A 16,653-nucleotide genomic window follows, 5' to 3' on the forward strand; every position below is an offset into this window, starting at 1 on the left:
ACACACACAGACACACACACACGTGCAGACACACACAGACACACACACACGCACAGACACACACGCACACACACACACACGCACAGACACACACACACACACACACACACACACAGACACACACGCACAGACGCACACGCACAGACACACACACACACGCACAGACAAACGCACAGACACGCGCACGCACAGACACATGCACACACACACACAGACATAGACACACACACAGACACACAGACACGCACAGACACACACACACACACACACACACACACACAGAGACACGCATAGACACACGCACAGACACAAACACACACACACCCACACACAGACATGCATAGACACACACGCACAGACACACACACATATACACACACACACACGCACACAGACACACACACATGCGTGCACAGACACATGTACAGACGCACATACACACACGCACACAGACACACACACACGCAAGCACACACATATACACACACACACACGTGTCCACAGACACATGTACAGACGCAGACACACATACACACACGCACAGAAAGACACACGCACAGACACACACAGACACACACAGAACCGTACAGACACACACACACACGCACAGACACACACACAGACACGCACGCAAGCACACATATATACACACACGCACATGCACAGACACACATGCAAGCACACACGTATATACACACACACTTGCACACACCAAAAAATATGAAAGACAACCCACTCCCCAAAAGAGGTAAAAATAACCGTTCAGGAAGCTCAAATCCTGTTTATATTCTTCTTACCTGTAAATAAGTTTGCCTCCGGTTTCCTGTCCCGTCCACAGATCTTCTCAAAGTTCGGCACGGTGCTGAGGATCATCGTGTTCACCAAGAACAGCCAGTTCCAGGCGCTGCTGCAGTATCCTGACGGAGCGTCCGCCCAGTCAGCTAAACTGGTGAGCCTCACACACACTAACACACGGTTCAGAAAGCAGCTCCACTGCTACGTTTAGGGACAGAAAGGACCTCCGTCCACACTAGTTTTAGAACTAATCTGCGTCCATACACAATAACACGTCTGACATCATATATCACATGACCGTTCACACACTGGGCACTAGAGGTGTTGAAATGAATCTAATAATGGATGCATTGAATCGTGGACGTGGACGATGCTGCATCGATAATCGGCCGGGCCATAATCGATTATTTCTGTTTATAATTCAATGCATGCCTAACCTTTCCGTTGACATATTCTGGTATGTTTTGCACATTCAGGAAGTGCCATGTGATCAGTGCTGTAGTTTTAATATCCAATTTATTTAGTATCAGAGCACTGCAGAATGTTTGGTTGTTGAAGCTTGAAAAGCTATGAATTAAATATCCTATATGGCTTTAATAGAAGAATGTATTTGACGCATCGTGATGCATCGTGATATCGAATCGCTGACATGATAATCGTAATGGAATCGGGAGATCAGTGAAGATTCCCACCTCTACTGGGCACGTACATGACGTTGTAAACAGGAAGCAGATTGTCTGACGTTACTCTGCGGTTGGAAATCATGGATGTAGAAGTTTAAAACACAGACAATCCTTTGGAGAAAGAACAACATGCAAGATTTATTATCACGGTGGAACTGTGACTGAAAGGTCTGTAAGCTACCTAACTGATAAGACTGACCGACAGGCAGCATCCTGTCCAAATGTCTCAGTTTGTGTCCGTCCAGACTACAAAGCAACCCTGCATAGGGCTGCACGATTATGGCCAAAATGATAATCACGATTACTTTGATCAATATATTGATCACGATTATTTGTTGATTTTAACCAAAACTAATTGTGTTGTCACATAGGCTAATTATAACTGCTTTCACATCCATATGGCGCTACATTCCTCCTTTGTTGAAGGAAACTATGAAGGAGCCATTTCAGTTGTCGTGCGACCGCTTTCCAAACATGCGCGTTTGCTGTGAAAAGATACAGGCGACGCAATTTTCTGTTCACGTTAACGGCGCCATGTTAAAATCTGGTGCCAATAGAGCACCAGTGCCCGGTATCTACTGGACGAAATAGCAACACGGATTACGGTACCACTTAAATGTCTGCGTTGCTCTGATGCTCTAAAACAGACGTTAGAGGCACCAGAAACATCGCTGCACGTCACGCTAGTAAACACTAATAACAGGTTACACAGCAGCTAACGTTAGCCTACCGTTAGCTAGTAAACACTAATAACAGGTTACACAGCAGCTAACGTTAGCCTACCGTTAGCTAGTAAACACTAATAACAGGTTACACAGCAGCTAACGTTAGCCTACCGTTAGCTAGTAAACACTAATAACAGGTTACACAGCAGCTAACGTTAGCCTACCGTTAGCTAGTAAACACTAATAACAGGTTACACAGCAGCTAACGTTAGCCTACCATTAGATACAGTAAACACTAATAACACGTTACACAGCAGCTAACGTTAGCCTACCATTAGATACAGTAAACACTAATAACAGGTTAACCAGCAGCTAACGTTAGCCTACCGTTAGCTAGTAAACACTAATAACAGGTTACACAGCAGCTAACGTTAGCCTACCGTTAGCTAGTAAACACTAATAACAGGTTACACAGCAGCTAACGTTAGCCTACCGTTAGCTAGTAAACACTAATAACAGGTTACACAGCAGCTAACGTTAGCCTACCGTTAGCTAGTAAACACTAATAACATGTTACACAGCAGCTAATGTTAGCCTAGCGTTAGCTACAGTAATAAACACGGCTAAAATGCTGACAGCTAAACGGTGGAGTGTGAGCGTGTAGCGGGACGTACAACAGTCTGCCGCTAAAGCTATGAGCTAACAGACTCAAACTAGCTCTGGTCACTGCTGTTGTCTGAAAAACTACACAGACGGGACTAAATGTTGTGTTTACAGGTAAACTGGTACACCTTATGACGACTTATGACCGACTGCTATCTGTTGTGGAGTTTTCCTCACGTTACTCTGTCCTCTGTGACCGTCTACATCTAAACTAAGCTGCGCGGTGCAGGGAACCACTCTGATTGGCTCATGGAGGCACGTGATCAGAGAGTGGTTTACGGAGCGTTCTATGAACGGAATGAAGCATTTTAAATATTGCTTGATCACGTGAATTTGATCGTGGGAAGCCAAAATCGTGATTGTGATTAAAATTTGATTAATTGTGCAGCCCTAACCCTGCAGCTTTCTAACCAAACGGGTGGCAGCAGTGTTTCCAAATGTCTCCGGTTTAGGGGCTCGTAAACGGCCAAGTATTGTGGAGGGGAGGCCTAAACGTAGCAGAAGATATTGGTGTTGAAAGCTAAACGTAGCAGTGTAGATGTGGAGTTGTGTTGAGCGCTGATGTGTGTGCTGCAGTCTCTGGACGGACAGAACATCTACAACGGCTGCTGCACTCTGAGGATCAGCTTCTCCAAACTCACCAGCCTCAACGTCAAGTACAACAACGAGAAGAGCCGCGACTTCACCAGACCGGACCTGCCCAGCGGAGACAGCCAGCCCAGCATGGAGCACCCGGGCATGGCCACAGCCTTCAGTAAGAGAGACAGACACAGACACACACACAGAGAGACACACAGACAGACACACACACACACACACACACACACACACACACACACACACACACACACACACACACAGAGAGACACACAGACAGACACACACAGACAGACAGAGAGACACACAGAGAGACACACACACAGACACACACAGACAGACAGAGACACACACAGACAGACACAGAGAGACACAGAGAGACACAGAGAGACACAGAGACGCACACACACACACACACACACACACACACACACACACACACACACACACACACACACACACAGACACACAGACACACAGACACAGACACAGACACACACAGACACAGACACACACACACACACACAGAGACACACAGACGCACGCACAGACACAGAGACACACACACACACACACACACACAGAGACACAGACACAGACACACACACACACACACACACAGAGACACACACACAGAGACACACACAGACAGACAGACACACAGAGAGACACAGAGACGCACAGACACACACACACACACACACACACACACACACACACAGAGACACACACAGAGACACACAGAGACACACACACACACACACACACACACACACACACACACACACACAGAGACACATACAGAGACACACACAAAGACACACACACACACACACACACACACAAACACTGACACACACAGAGAGACACACACACACACACACAAACACAGAGACACACAAACACAGAGACACACAAACACACAAACACTGACACACACAGAGACACAGACACACAAACACTGACACACACAGAGAGACACACACACAAACACTGACACACAAACACTGACACACACAGAGACACACAAACACAGAGACGCACAAACACACAAACACAGACACACACACAGACACACACACACACAGACACACACACACCAACATCATATTTCAGACCCTTTGATCTTTAATGTACAGTTCCTGTTAATGGATGTGAGCTTCCTGAAGGTGTGTGATGTTAGTGAATGTGCAGATGACAGACGTAACCTCTGAACCTGTGACTCAGGTTTGTTCTCCTCAGCTCCAGGTATCATCTCAGCCGGTCCCTACGGAGCGCCGCACGCCTTCCCCGCCTTCAACCTCCAACCTACAGGTCAGTCTGAGTGGGCGAAACAAACGCACCTAAAGGAAGAAATAACATATGGAAAGTGCAAACAATGTCTTCAATTTGTCCGAAAAGTAGCGTGACGAAGCCAAAGCTCGTAGTTTTCCCACCTCTCGTTCCACTATAAATAGTTCCCATATATATATTTCATAGATATATGTAATGGTCATGCGTGTGCAGGTTAATTAAAGACGAATGCCCAAAACTATTTCATCAGCGGGCGAGAGTTTTATTCAATTCACTACTTCAGTTTGTCTTTGATGGCGATACAGGTTAAGGGCGCTGACGCACAGAGCCGATTATCGGCCGTCGGACCGTCTGGCGAGGTCGGTGACTCGAGTCGAGAGGTGTGTTCGTGCCGTCGTCTTTTGGAGGAGCCGTCGGCCTTCAGGACAGTCGGAGACAGGGCAGTCGGAGACAGGACAGGGCAGTCGGAGACAAGACAGGGCAGTCGGAGACAGGACAGTCGGAGACAAGACAGGGCAGTCGGAGACAGGACAGGGCAGCGCCGCCTGCTGCTATGGAGATGTATTACGTGCAGAGCGTACGCTCAAGTCGGCGTCTCCTCAGTGTGTTTTGAGGCATTCTTTTGGAGCTCGGGGACCCGACTGATCAGTTCGACTGACTTTACTGCCGACGGTCGGCCGTCTGGTTGGTGTGTAACCTTACCAACATTAATCACCTCAAAACACTCTGCTCCAACTCACAACACACACACAGACACACACATACCAGTGTTAATTTTGACAGCAAATTCTGATTTAGTCTTGGTCTTAGTCTTTTGAATAACACACCATTTAGTTTTAGTCATATTTTAGTCTAGTCTTACGTCTTTTAGTCTTAGTCTAGTTTTAGTAGACTAAATATCATAAGAGTTTTAGTCTTAGTCTAGTCTTAAGTCTAGTCTTACCCCAAGTGAAGGAGTTCAAGTACCTTGGGGTCCTGTTCGCGAGTGAGGGGACAATGGAGCGGGAGATTGGTCGGAGAATCGGCGCAGCGGGTGCGGTATTACATTCAATTCATCGCACCGTTGTGACGAAAAGAGAGCTGAGCCAGAAGGCAAAGCTCTCAATCTACCGGTCAGTTTCCGTTCCTACCCTCACCTATGGTCATGAAGGCTGGGTCATGACCGAAAGAACCAGATCCAGGGTACAAGCTGCCGACATGGGTTTCCTCAGGAGGGTGGCTGGTGTCTCCCTTAGAGATAGGGTGAGAAGCTCAGTCATCCATGAGGAGCTCGGAGTAGAGCCGCTGCTCCTTCGCGTCGAAAGGAGCCAGTTGAGGTGGTTCGGGCATCTGGTAAGGATGCCCCCTGGGCGCCTCCCTAGGGAGGTGGTCCAGGCACGTCCAGCTGGGAGGAGGCCTCGGGGAAGACCCAGGACTAGGTGGAGGGATTATATCTCCAACCTGGCCTGGGAACGCCTCGGGATCCCCCAGTCGGAGCTGGTTAATGTGGCTCGGGAAAGGGAAGTTTGGGGTCCCCTGCTGGAGCTGCTACCCCCGCGACCCAACACCGGATAAGCAGACGAAGATGGATGGATAGTCTTAAGTCTTTTAGTCTTAAAATATTTATTTATTATTTAAATATTAGCAGATTTTAGTCGACTAAATCTACAGTGGATTTAGGTGACTAAATGTTTCTCCAGAATTTCCGGTCATTGGAAGTATCCATCAGTCTGTTATGGAATGGTATTAAAGTTTGAATATGCAATACAGACACAGATTTAACGGTTGGTCCTAGACCTAGCTCTGACATTCCTGTTGTTCATCAGACAGGTCATTGCTCTCAGACCGGGTGCACTGCAAAATGTTAGCCTGTTGCTAACGAGCCAAGTCAACTGAAATCAGCCAAAGCTGTGTAACTAAGACACGACTAAGTATAATGTAAACAACCTTACTGTTGTGAAAACGTCCTCGAAACTGTGCAAAGTTCTGCAAACTCGTCCTCCTGTGTAACTGCTGCTGCGTTTGTTTAGCTGTTGCGCCCATGGAGATATATATATATATATATATATATCCTGATCTCTTCTCCATTTGTCCCTCTAACATTTTTGTCTCATTTTTATTCGTTGACTAAAGTGTCTGTTATATTTCGTCAGTCTTCGTCATCATATCTGACTTTTTATTTAGTTTTTATTTAGTTTTCGTCCGTGAAAAAGGTTCGTTGACGAATATTTTTCGTCATAGTCTTCGTCAACGAAATTAACACAGACACACACACACAGACACACACACACACACACACTGACACACACAGACACACACACACACACACACACACAAACACACAGACACACCTATGTTTGTGCCTGTAGTGTATCCCGTGAAAGACTTAGATTATTTAAGCATGATGACATTATATGTCTGTTAAAGAGCAGTTAGTGTCTCAGTCTGACTCCCCCCTGCCCCCCCCCCCCCCCCCCCCCCCAGTGTCCTCCCACTACCCGGGCCTGGTCCAGACTCTACCCGGCCTGGCCTCGCTGTCCCTCCCTGGCGGCGCCCGGCTGGGGTTCCCCCCCCACATGTCTGCTGGAGTCTCTGTCCTGCTGGTCAGCAACCTCAACCCCGAGGTGAGTCCACACAGCCCGCCAAACGGCGTCCTCTCTGGCTCCTGTCTCTGCAGCGCTTAGATTCTGGCGCCTTTTGTTGTCGCCCTTTTTCGACCTAATTTGGCGTTGAACAAGGCGATGTAAAAGCGACAACAAAAGTTACAAAATAAGTGACAAAAAGTCTGGTTCTGGAAGTAAAAATCCCGTTGATTTGATATATTTAACCCTTGATTTTTGGATGGTTTCTAAAGATTATCTTATAAACAAAAAACAAAAATACATGTTTTACCTTTTTATCTCGTCTTGACTTCCTGTAATGTTTTTAATGACTATACACACACACACACACACACACACACACACACACACACACACACAGAGAGAGACACACACACACACACACACACACAGAGAGACACACACACACACAGAGACACACACACACACACAGAGACACAGACACAGAGACACAACACAGACACACACACTCGCACACACAGACACACACTCGCATGCGCGCGTGCACACACACACACACACACACACACACTCGCACACTCACACACTTACACACACACACAGAGACACACACACACACACGCACACACACACACACACACAGAGACACACACACACACTTGCACACACACAGACACACAGACACACACACACACACACATTAAACACACACACAGACACACATTAAACACACACACACTCTCTCCTCTGCAAAGGTAATTAACCTCCTGATTGACCCCTCACCTGTCTTTTTTTCCCTTTTTTTAATTTGTTGCCATGGAAACGCCTCGGACCCTCCACCTGTCCTGCCCTCCCACCTTTACCTGTCCTGTCCCTCGCTGCCTTCTCTGCCGCTGTCTCTAAAGAGAGTTACGCCCCACTGCCTCTTTATTCTCTTCGGTACGTTGTCTCCTGATTGGTCTGATTTTACCTTCATGTTTGTTTGATTTTTCTTCTTTTTCATTTGTTTGTTTTCTGATTTTAAGGAGAATTGAATGTCTTCTGGTTTTGTCAGATTTTGTGTTGATTTGAGTTTATTCACAATATTTGCAGCTTTAGATTTGACTTTAAGAAGAGTTTTTAACACCCGGAACAAACACACACTGACTCAAAGTGAAGAAGATTTAGAAATGGAAAAGAATAAATATGAAAGTTTAAATCAAGATAGGAAAGCCATTCCTTAGTAAAAGATGGATAACGTTAAGTGAGTTAAGACTACAGGAAGCTTGACTTTGCTGCAGCTTATCTTTTTTAATATCAGTCTCTCAAAAGACGTGTCCCACAGAATCTGTAGACGCAGAACTTTCCACAGATTTTGACCAAATTAAAATATACGTCAGGATATTAACACATCTCCACTCCGAGCAGAAAAACAGTCATTTTCATTCTGGATCACCAAAAAAAATGACCGAAGATCGGCCGAAAACTGACCAAAAACTGACTGAAAACCAGCCGAAAACTGACCGAAAACCAGCCGAAAACGGACTGAAAAACCAGCCGAAAACCAGCCGAAAACCAGCCGAAAACTGACCGAAAACTGACTGAAAACTGACCGAAAACCAGCCAAAAACTGACTGAAAAACCAGCCGAAAACTAGCCGAAAACTGACTGAAAACCAGCCGAAAACTGACCGAAAACCAGCCGAAAACTGACCGAAAACCAGCCGAAAACTGACTGAAAAACCAGCCGAAAACTGACCCAAAACCAGCAGAAAACTGACCCAAAACCAGCCGAAAACTGACCCAAAACCAGACGACAACTGACCCAAAACCAGACGACAACTGACCCAAAACCAGCCGAAAACTGACTGAAAACCAGCCGAAAACTGACTGAAAAACCAGCCGAAAACTGACCGAAAACCAGCCGAAAACTGACCCAAAACCAGCCGAAAACTGACCCAAAACCAGACGAAAACTGACCCAAAACCAGACGAAAACTGACCCAAAACCAGACGAAAACTGACCGAACAAAGCGTTTTCCTATCCTGCCGACACCACGGCCGGCCCTCTAAAAGTTCACAGTTGTGTGTCGGTGCTTGAATGCGACAGATTGTTTTCATCCGAGCTGCATTTATTGTGTTTCGTCTGATTCTCAGGTTCTGAGTTTGCATGCCGGGTTTCTTTCAGTTTGCATGTCCTCAGTGCTGAATCAGCTGCTCGCCGACACTCCCAGAATTCATAGCTCATAGCTCCTACACGGTGTAATCTGCTATTTGATTTCCTCTGACCCTTGCCCTTAATTTCCTCACTTCATTTCCTGTGTTTAAACATCCAGAAACTCCGGCCTTTTAAATTAAAACTCCCAAATTCGTCAGCGTTGGTTCCCGGTCTCTGCTGCCCCCCCCCCTTCGGTTGGTCCACAACTAGCCGAAAAAACAGTGACAAAAACATTGAAAAAAGCACCAACAGTGTGAGAAACAGTGGGCCTTGAGTTGGACACGTGGTTATGATAAGGGAATCAGGGGTTCAGCAGGTGGGTTACCAGAGAGTAGCTGTACGTCTTGGTCTCTGTGTCTGTGTGAAGGATGTAACCTGTGTGTGTGTGTGTGTGTGTGTGTGTGTGTGTGTGTGTGTGTGTTTGCGGCTGTGTGTTAAGGTGTTTATGGCGACGTGATGAGAGTGAAGATTCTGTTCAACAAGAAGGAGAACGCTCTGGTTCAGATGTCGGACTGCACACAGGCTCAGCTAGGTAACGTCCTGCACACACACACACACACACACAGGCTCAGCTAGGTAACGTCCTGCACACACACACACACACACACAGGCTCAGCTAGGTAACGTCCTGCACACACACACACACACACACACACTCAGCTAGGTAACGTCCTGCACACACACACACACACACACACACACACACACACACACACAGGCTCAGCTAGGTAACGTCCTGCACACACACACACACACACACACACACACACACACACACACACACACACACACACACAGAGGCTCAGCTAGGTAACATCCTGCACACACACACACACACACACACACACTCAGCTAGGTAACGTCCTGCACACACACACACACACACACACACACACACACACACACACACACAGGCTTAGCTAGGTAACGTCCTGCACACACACACACACACACACACACACACACACACACACAGGCTCAGCTAGGTAATGTCCTGCACACACACACACACACACACACACACACACACACACACACACAGGCTCAGCTAGGTAACGTCCTGCACACACACACACACACACACACACACACACACACACACACACAGGCTCAGCTAGGTAATGTCCTGCACACACACACACACACACACACACACACACACACACACACACACACACACACACACACACTCAGCTAGGTAACGTCCCACACACACAGGCTCAGTGCCAGCTGTAGCTCTGTGGCAGCAGATTCTCCATGCTAGAGTCCTTTCTCTGGGGCCTCTTTGATAAGATGCATACCACAACTTGATCCTGCCCTGTCTGGTATGTTCCTTGGGCTTCATGATGCCGTTTGTTCACTAATGTTCAAACCTGAGGCCTTCACAGAACAGCTGTATTCATACTGAGATTAGATTACACACAGCTGGACTCTATTTACTAACTAGGGGACTTTTGAAGGCAATTGGTTGCACTGGATTTTATTTAGGGGCTATCAGAGTAAAGGGCGCTGAATTCTTTTGCACGCCACACTTTTCAGCCATGTATCATTTTCCTTCCACTTCACAGTTATGCACCGCTTTTGTTGGTATTTTATCCCAATAAAATACATTTACATTTACATTTGTGGTTGTAATTTGACAAAATGTGGGAAAGTTCAAGGGGTATGAATACTTTAGCAAGCTTCTGTATATTTCAGTTTCATATTATTTATCTTGGATGTGAAAGAGATTCTCCAATTGTACACAGTTCTCTCTAACCTGCTGTGCTATGAAAACTATCAATGTTTACATCAAGGATTGTAGAAATAGTTATATGTACTGTACGTGTACTCTCCAGACTCTAGTCAGAGAGTTTTGAGACATTTCATTCAGACATCTGGATGGGAGAGAGGGAACCCTTTTGAGAAGACACTGAATGGGTTGAGTGCAGAATATACAGTGTGTGTGCATGGAGTAGTTTCTTCCAGTCAGAAAGCTGAGCAGCGTTCTTCACCGTCTGCTTTGCAGCCATGAGCCACCTGAGCGGCCAGCAGCTGCATGGGAAACCTCTGCGCATCACGCCGTCCAAACACACCAGCGTTCAGCTTCCCCGCGAAGGCCACGAGGACCAAGGTCTGACCAAAGACTACAGCAACTCCCCCCTGCACCGCTTCAAGAAGCCGGGCTCCAAAAACTACTCCAACATCTTCCCACCTTCTGCCACTCTGCACCTCTCCAACATCCCGTAAGTTCGTCCATCGTCATGTAGTCCAGTTCTCCAACAAGTAGCTCTCGACTAGGGTTGGCTATCGTTGGGTTTTTTCCCCGATATCAGTGCTAAAACAATACTTTTAAAACAGTGCCGGTGCCTGAACCAATACTTACAGAATAGGGTAATAGGGTACAGTGTTTCCTTTAGGATTTTTTTTAGCAGTGGGGGCAGGTCCCCCCCCATGAAACGGACCTGACTCTTCGCTGCAACACAAACTAATATATTTATTCACCTCTATTCACACAATGAGGCATATTTTCTTGTGTGATTGAACTGTATTTTTTGAGTTACTATATAGGCCAACTTTGATCTTGACATACAGGCTCAGCATTCTGCAGCAAATACCAGTAAACCCAGAATTAATTACATGATCTTAGTGCAGAGAAACTACTCAGCATGTAAATAATGCTCCTAAAATACAAACGTGGGCGTTCAGCAATCGCTGTTATATCGAATCAACAACCACGTGCAATTTAGCTCGCAGGTGAAGAACACAAACAAGGAACATCACCAGTTAACTTCATTTAAATTAGCAAGACCTCTAGACTGATACAGGACCTCTAGACTGATACAGGACCTATAGACTGGTACAGGACCTCTAGACTGATACAGGACCTCTAGACTGATACAGGACCTATAGACTGATACAAGACCTCTAGACTGATACAGGACCTCTAGACTGGTACAGGACCTATAGACTGATACAGGACCTGTAGACTGATACAGGACCTATAGACTGGTACAGGACCTATAGACTGATACAAGACCTATAGACTGGTACAGGACCTATAGACTGGTACAGGACCTATAGACTGATACAAGACCTCTAGACTGATACAGGACCTCTAGACTGGTACAGGACCTATAGACTGGTACAGGACCTATAGACTGATACAGGACCTATAGACTGGTACAGGACCTGTAGACTGGTACAGGACCTATAGACTGGTACAGGACCTATAGACTGGTACAGGACCTATAGACTGGTACAGGACCTGTAGACTGATACAGGACCTGTAGACTGATACAGGACCTATAGACTGATACAGGACCTATAGACTGATACAGGACCTCTAGACTGATACAGGACCTCTAGACTGATACAGGACCTATAGACTGATACAGGACCTATAGACTGGTACAGGACCTATAGACTGATACAGGACCTCTAGACTGATACAGGACCTCTAGACTGGTACAGGACCTATAGACTGGTACAGGACCTATAGACTGATACAGGACCTATAGACTGGTACAGGACCTATAGACTGGTACAGGACCTATAGACTGATACAGGACCTATAGACTGGTACAGGACCTATAGACTGATACAGGACCTCTAGACTGATACAGGACCTCTAGACTGATACAGGACCTATAGACTGGTACAGGACCTATAGACTGGTACACAACACACACACACACACACACACACACACAGAGACAGACACACGCACATAGAGACAGACACACACACACACACACACACACATAGAGACAGACACACACACACATATACATACATACATACATACATACATACACAACACACAGACACACACACAGCAGGCAATAGGTTGACAAACTGAGACCCAAAATGACCCTGATATTAAAGGTGAGGGAGGTAACTTTGTGGGCCATAGATTTCAGTGATGTAGCTATGTGATGCAAGTAGCTCTTGGCCACTTTTTAAAGTTGTTTTAAAGTAGCCCTCAGATAAAGAAAGGTTGGACCCCCCTGATGTAGTCCATACCACATTCATACCTGCCACCTTCCTTTAATGCCAACGTTACCTTTGTGTTTGTAGCCCGTCTGTGGTTGAGGACGACCTCAAGATGCTGTTTTCCACCTCAGGAGCTATGGTCAAGGCCTTCAAGTTCTTCCAGTGAGTCCTTGAGTTTACTGTCCCTGTCTCTGTCTCTCAGACAGCCCTCTCTCATCCCAGAGTCCCTCTGTCCCTGTCTCTGTCTCTCAGACTGCCCTCTCTCATCCCAGAGTCCCTCTGTCTCTGTCTCTGTCTCTCAGACTGCCCTCTCTCATCCCAGAGTCCCTCTGTCTCTGTCTCTCAGACTGCCCTCTCTCATCCCAGAGTCCCTCTGTCCCTGTCTCTGTCTCTCAGACTGCCCTCTCTCATCCCAGAGTCCCTCTGTCTCTGTCTCTGTCTCCCAGACTGCCCTCTCTCATCCCAGAGTCCCTCTGTCTCTGTCTCTCAGACTGCCCTCTCTCATCCCAGAGTCCCTCTGTCCCTGTCTCTGTCTCTCAGACTGCCCTCTCTCATCCCAGAGTCCCTCTGTCCCTGTCTCTGTCTCTCAGACTGCCCTCTCTCATCCCAGAGTCCCTCTGTCCCTGTCTCTGTCTCTCAGACAGCCCTCTCTCATCCCAGAGTCCCTCTGTCTCTGTCTCTGTCTCTCAGACTGCCCTCTCTCATCCCAGAGTCCCTCTGTCCCTGTCTCTGTCTCTCAGACAGCCCTCTCTCATCCCAGAGTCCCTCTGTCTCTGTCTCTGTCTCTCAGACTGCCCTCTCTCATCCCAGAGTCCCTCTGTCTCTGTCTCTCAGACTGCCCTCTCTCATCCCAGAGTCCCTCTGTCCCTGTCTCTGTCTCTCAGACAGCCCTCTCTCATCCCAGAGTCCCTCTGTCCCTGTCTCTGTCTCTCAGACTGCCCTCTCTCATCCCAGAGTCCCTCTGTCTCTGTCTCTGTCCTGAACTCTCAGCCTTCCCTTCAACTTCCTTTTCTTATTCTGAAATGTTTATCGCTGACATCGCTGTATTGTTGTTGGTTGGTGTGTGTGTTTGTGTGTGTGTGTCTTTGTGTTTGTGTGTGTGTGTGTCTGTGTGTGTGTGTGTGTGTGTGTGTGTCTATCTCTGTGTGTGTGTGTGTGTGTGTGTGTCTATCTCTGTGTGTGTGTGTGTGTCTATCTGTGTGTGTGTGTGTGTGTGTGTGTGTGTGTGTGTGTGTGTGTGTGTGTGTGTGTCTATCTCTGTGTGTGTGTGTGTGTGTGTGTGTGTGTGTGTGTCTATCTGTGTGTGTGTGTGTGTGTCTGTGTGGGTGTGTGTGTGTGTCTATCTCTGTGTGTGTGTGTGTGTGTCTGTGTGTCTATCTCTGTGTGTGTGTGTGTGTCTATCTCTGTATGTGTGTGTGTGTGTGTGTGTGTGTGTGTGTCTATCTCTGTGTGTGTGTGTGTGTGTGTCTGTATGTCTGTGTGTCTATCTCTGTGTGTGTGTGTGTGTGTGTCTATCTATCTCTGTGTGTGTGTGTGTGTGTATATATGACTGTGTGTCTGTATGACTGTGTGTGTGTGTGTGTGTGTGTGTGTGTCTATCTATCTCTGTGTGTGTGTGTGTGTGTGTGTGTGTGTGTGTGTGTATATGACTGTGTGTCTGTATGACTGTGTGTGTGTGTGTGTGTGTGTGTGTGTGTGTGTGTGTGTAGCTGCAGCCCTGTCCAGCTGATGAAGGGGGGTCATTATTGAGGTTCCTGCTGTAACGTGTTGCTGCTTTCTTCCTCCAGGAAGGACCACAAGATGGCTCTGATCCAGATGGGCTCGGTGGAAGAGGCCGTGGAGGCTCTCATCGAGTTCCACAACCACGACCTGGGAGAGAACCACCACCTGCGGGTTTCCTTCTCCAAATCCTCCATCTGAGCCTGGGACTCCGGCGTCTCAACCCTCGCCTCCACGGCGTCCACTACACTCATCATCATTCCAACGCATGTCCAACGCAGAAAACCCCCCACTGGGAAGTCTGGTGTGCATGATGTTAAATTATTTTTGTAAACTCATGTTTAAGTTCTTTGCCTTCAAAGAGGATTAGGGTCATTGTTAGAAACACTAGAGTCAGAAGTCTGGATTTAATGTCAGTGAAAGTCTGGGAATAAAGTCAGGATTCTCAGTTTGTCAGCATTTCTTTGGAATAACTTAAAATTATCAGATTATAGTCAGAATTATGACTATGATCACGTTCGTATATTTGTGTCCTTTAAGCCACTCTTGCCTTTTGACTTTATTCCCAGGATTAAGGAATTAAAGTCACTTGTTTAAGGTAATTTTTCGTCAACGCCAACAAACATTTCGGCTACGTTGAACGCGTAGCGTCTGCGGACCGTTAGCGGAGCGGACGTGCTGCTGAATGTATCTTTTAACCGCCTCCACCTGCAGCGCCGCACGGCGAAGGATTGTGGGAGTCACAGGCGAGACGGAGAGCTTTCCTTGTGGGACTGTTGCGCGTGTGTGTGTGTGTGTGTGTGTGTGTGTGTGTGTGTGTGTGTGTGTGTGTGTGTGTGCGCCTCTGTGTGTGTATGCCTGTGCCTCTGAGTGTGTGTGTGTGTGTGTGTATGCGTGCGCGCCTGTGTGTGTGTGTGTGCGCGCCTGTGCGTGTCTGTGGCCTCCCGTAAAAACCATAAATAGAAGACTGTCCTGTTGTTACGCACCACTACGCTGCTGTCTGTCCGTGGTCGCCAGTTTCATGTGTTATAGTGGAAGCGTTCACATACGTTACGATGCAGTGTAGCAGGGTGTACCACGGCCTAGCAGGGCGTACCACGGCCTAGCAGGGCGTGGCAGGGCGTACCACAGCCTAGGAGGGCGTAGCAGGGCGTACCACAGCCTAGGAGGGCGTACCACGGCCTAGTAGGGCGTAGAGCAGGGCCACTGCGGCAGCTGCAACCAATCCTCCGCAGATGTTACGCTGCAATGTAGCCGGCCCGTTAAGTTGTTAAAATTCCGACTTTATTAACTCCGACTTCTTCCTTTCGTGTCAGATTCCCAGTTCTCCTGTGGACCTAATCCTCTCCTTTGAAAGTTCCCCCTTTAAATATCTCCCGCCGACAACGTTTTGGGGGGGAAATCCTGAACGTACCCTCAAGCCGTCGGTTGGTAGTCCACGCTGCCGTCGCCACGTTTAGAAAAAGGCCACGTTTGGCCTTCAAATGATCCCTGTGCCTTATCCCCC

General features: G+C 47.3%; 1 protein-coding gene across 4 annotated transcripts in view; it reads left to right on the forward strand.

Annotated features, from left to right (window-relative positions):
- ptbp1b (polypyrimidine tract binding protein 1b) overlaps nucleotides 1-15,731 on the forward strand; it is a 30,935-nt gene extending 15,204 nt beyond the window's left edge. For 3 of the 4 annotated variants that reach the window (XM_036007058.1, XM_036007055.1, XM_036007056.1), the window contains 9 exons: nucleotides 839-949; nucleotides 3,383-3,560; nucleotides 4,631-4,717; nucleotides 7,160-7,299; nucleotides 8,163-8,196; nucleotides 9,892-9,984; nucleotides 11,461-11,677; nucleotides 13,512-13,589; nucleotides 15,215-15,731. In XM_036007058.1, the coding sequence (XP_035862951.1) occupies nucleotides 839-949; nucleotides 3,383-3,560; nucleotides 4,631-4,717; nucleotides 7,160-7,299; nucleotides 8,163-8,196; nucleotides 9,892-9,984; nucleotides 11,461-11,677; nucleotides 13,512-13,589; nucleotides 15,215-15,347 (1,071 nt within the window). In that variant the 3' untranslated portion in view covers nucleotides 15,348-15,731. The remainder of the gene's footprint in view (nucleotides 1-838; nucleotides 950-3,382; nucleotides 3,561-4,630; nucleotides 4,718-7,159; nucleotides 7,300-8,162; nucleotides 8,197-9,891; nucleotides 9,985-11,460; nucleotides 11,678-13,511; nucleotides 13,590-15,214) is intronic. The other variant, XM_036007057.1, reaches the window with a different exon arrangement.
- The last annotated feature ends 922 nt before the right edge of the window (nucleotides 15,732-16,653 follow it).

Source organism: Sander lucioperca, chromosome 11 (genome assembly GCF_008315115.2).
Source record: "Sander lucioperca isolate FBNREF2018 chromosome 11, SLUC_FBN_1.2, whole genome shotgun sequence".
In the NCBI taxonomy this organism is placed as follows: domain Eukaryota; kingdom Metazoa; phylum Chordata; class Actinopteri; order Perciformes; family Percidae; genus Sander; species Sander lucioperca.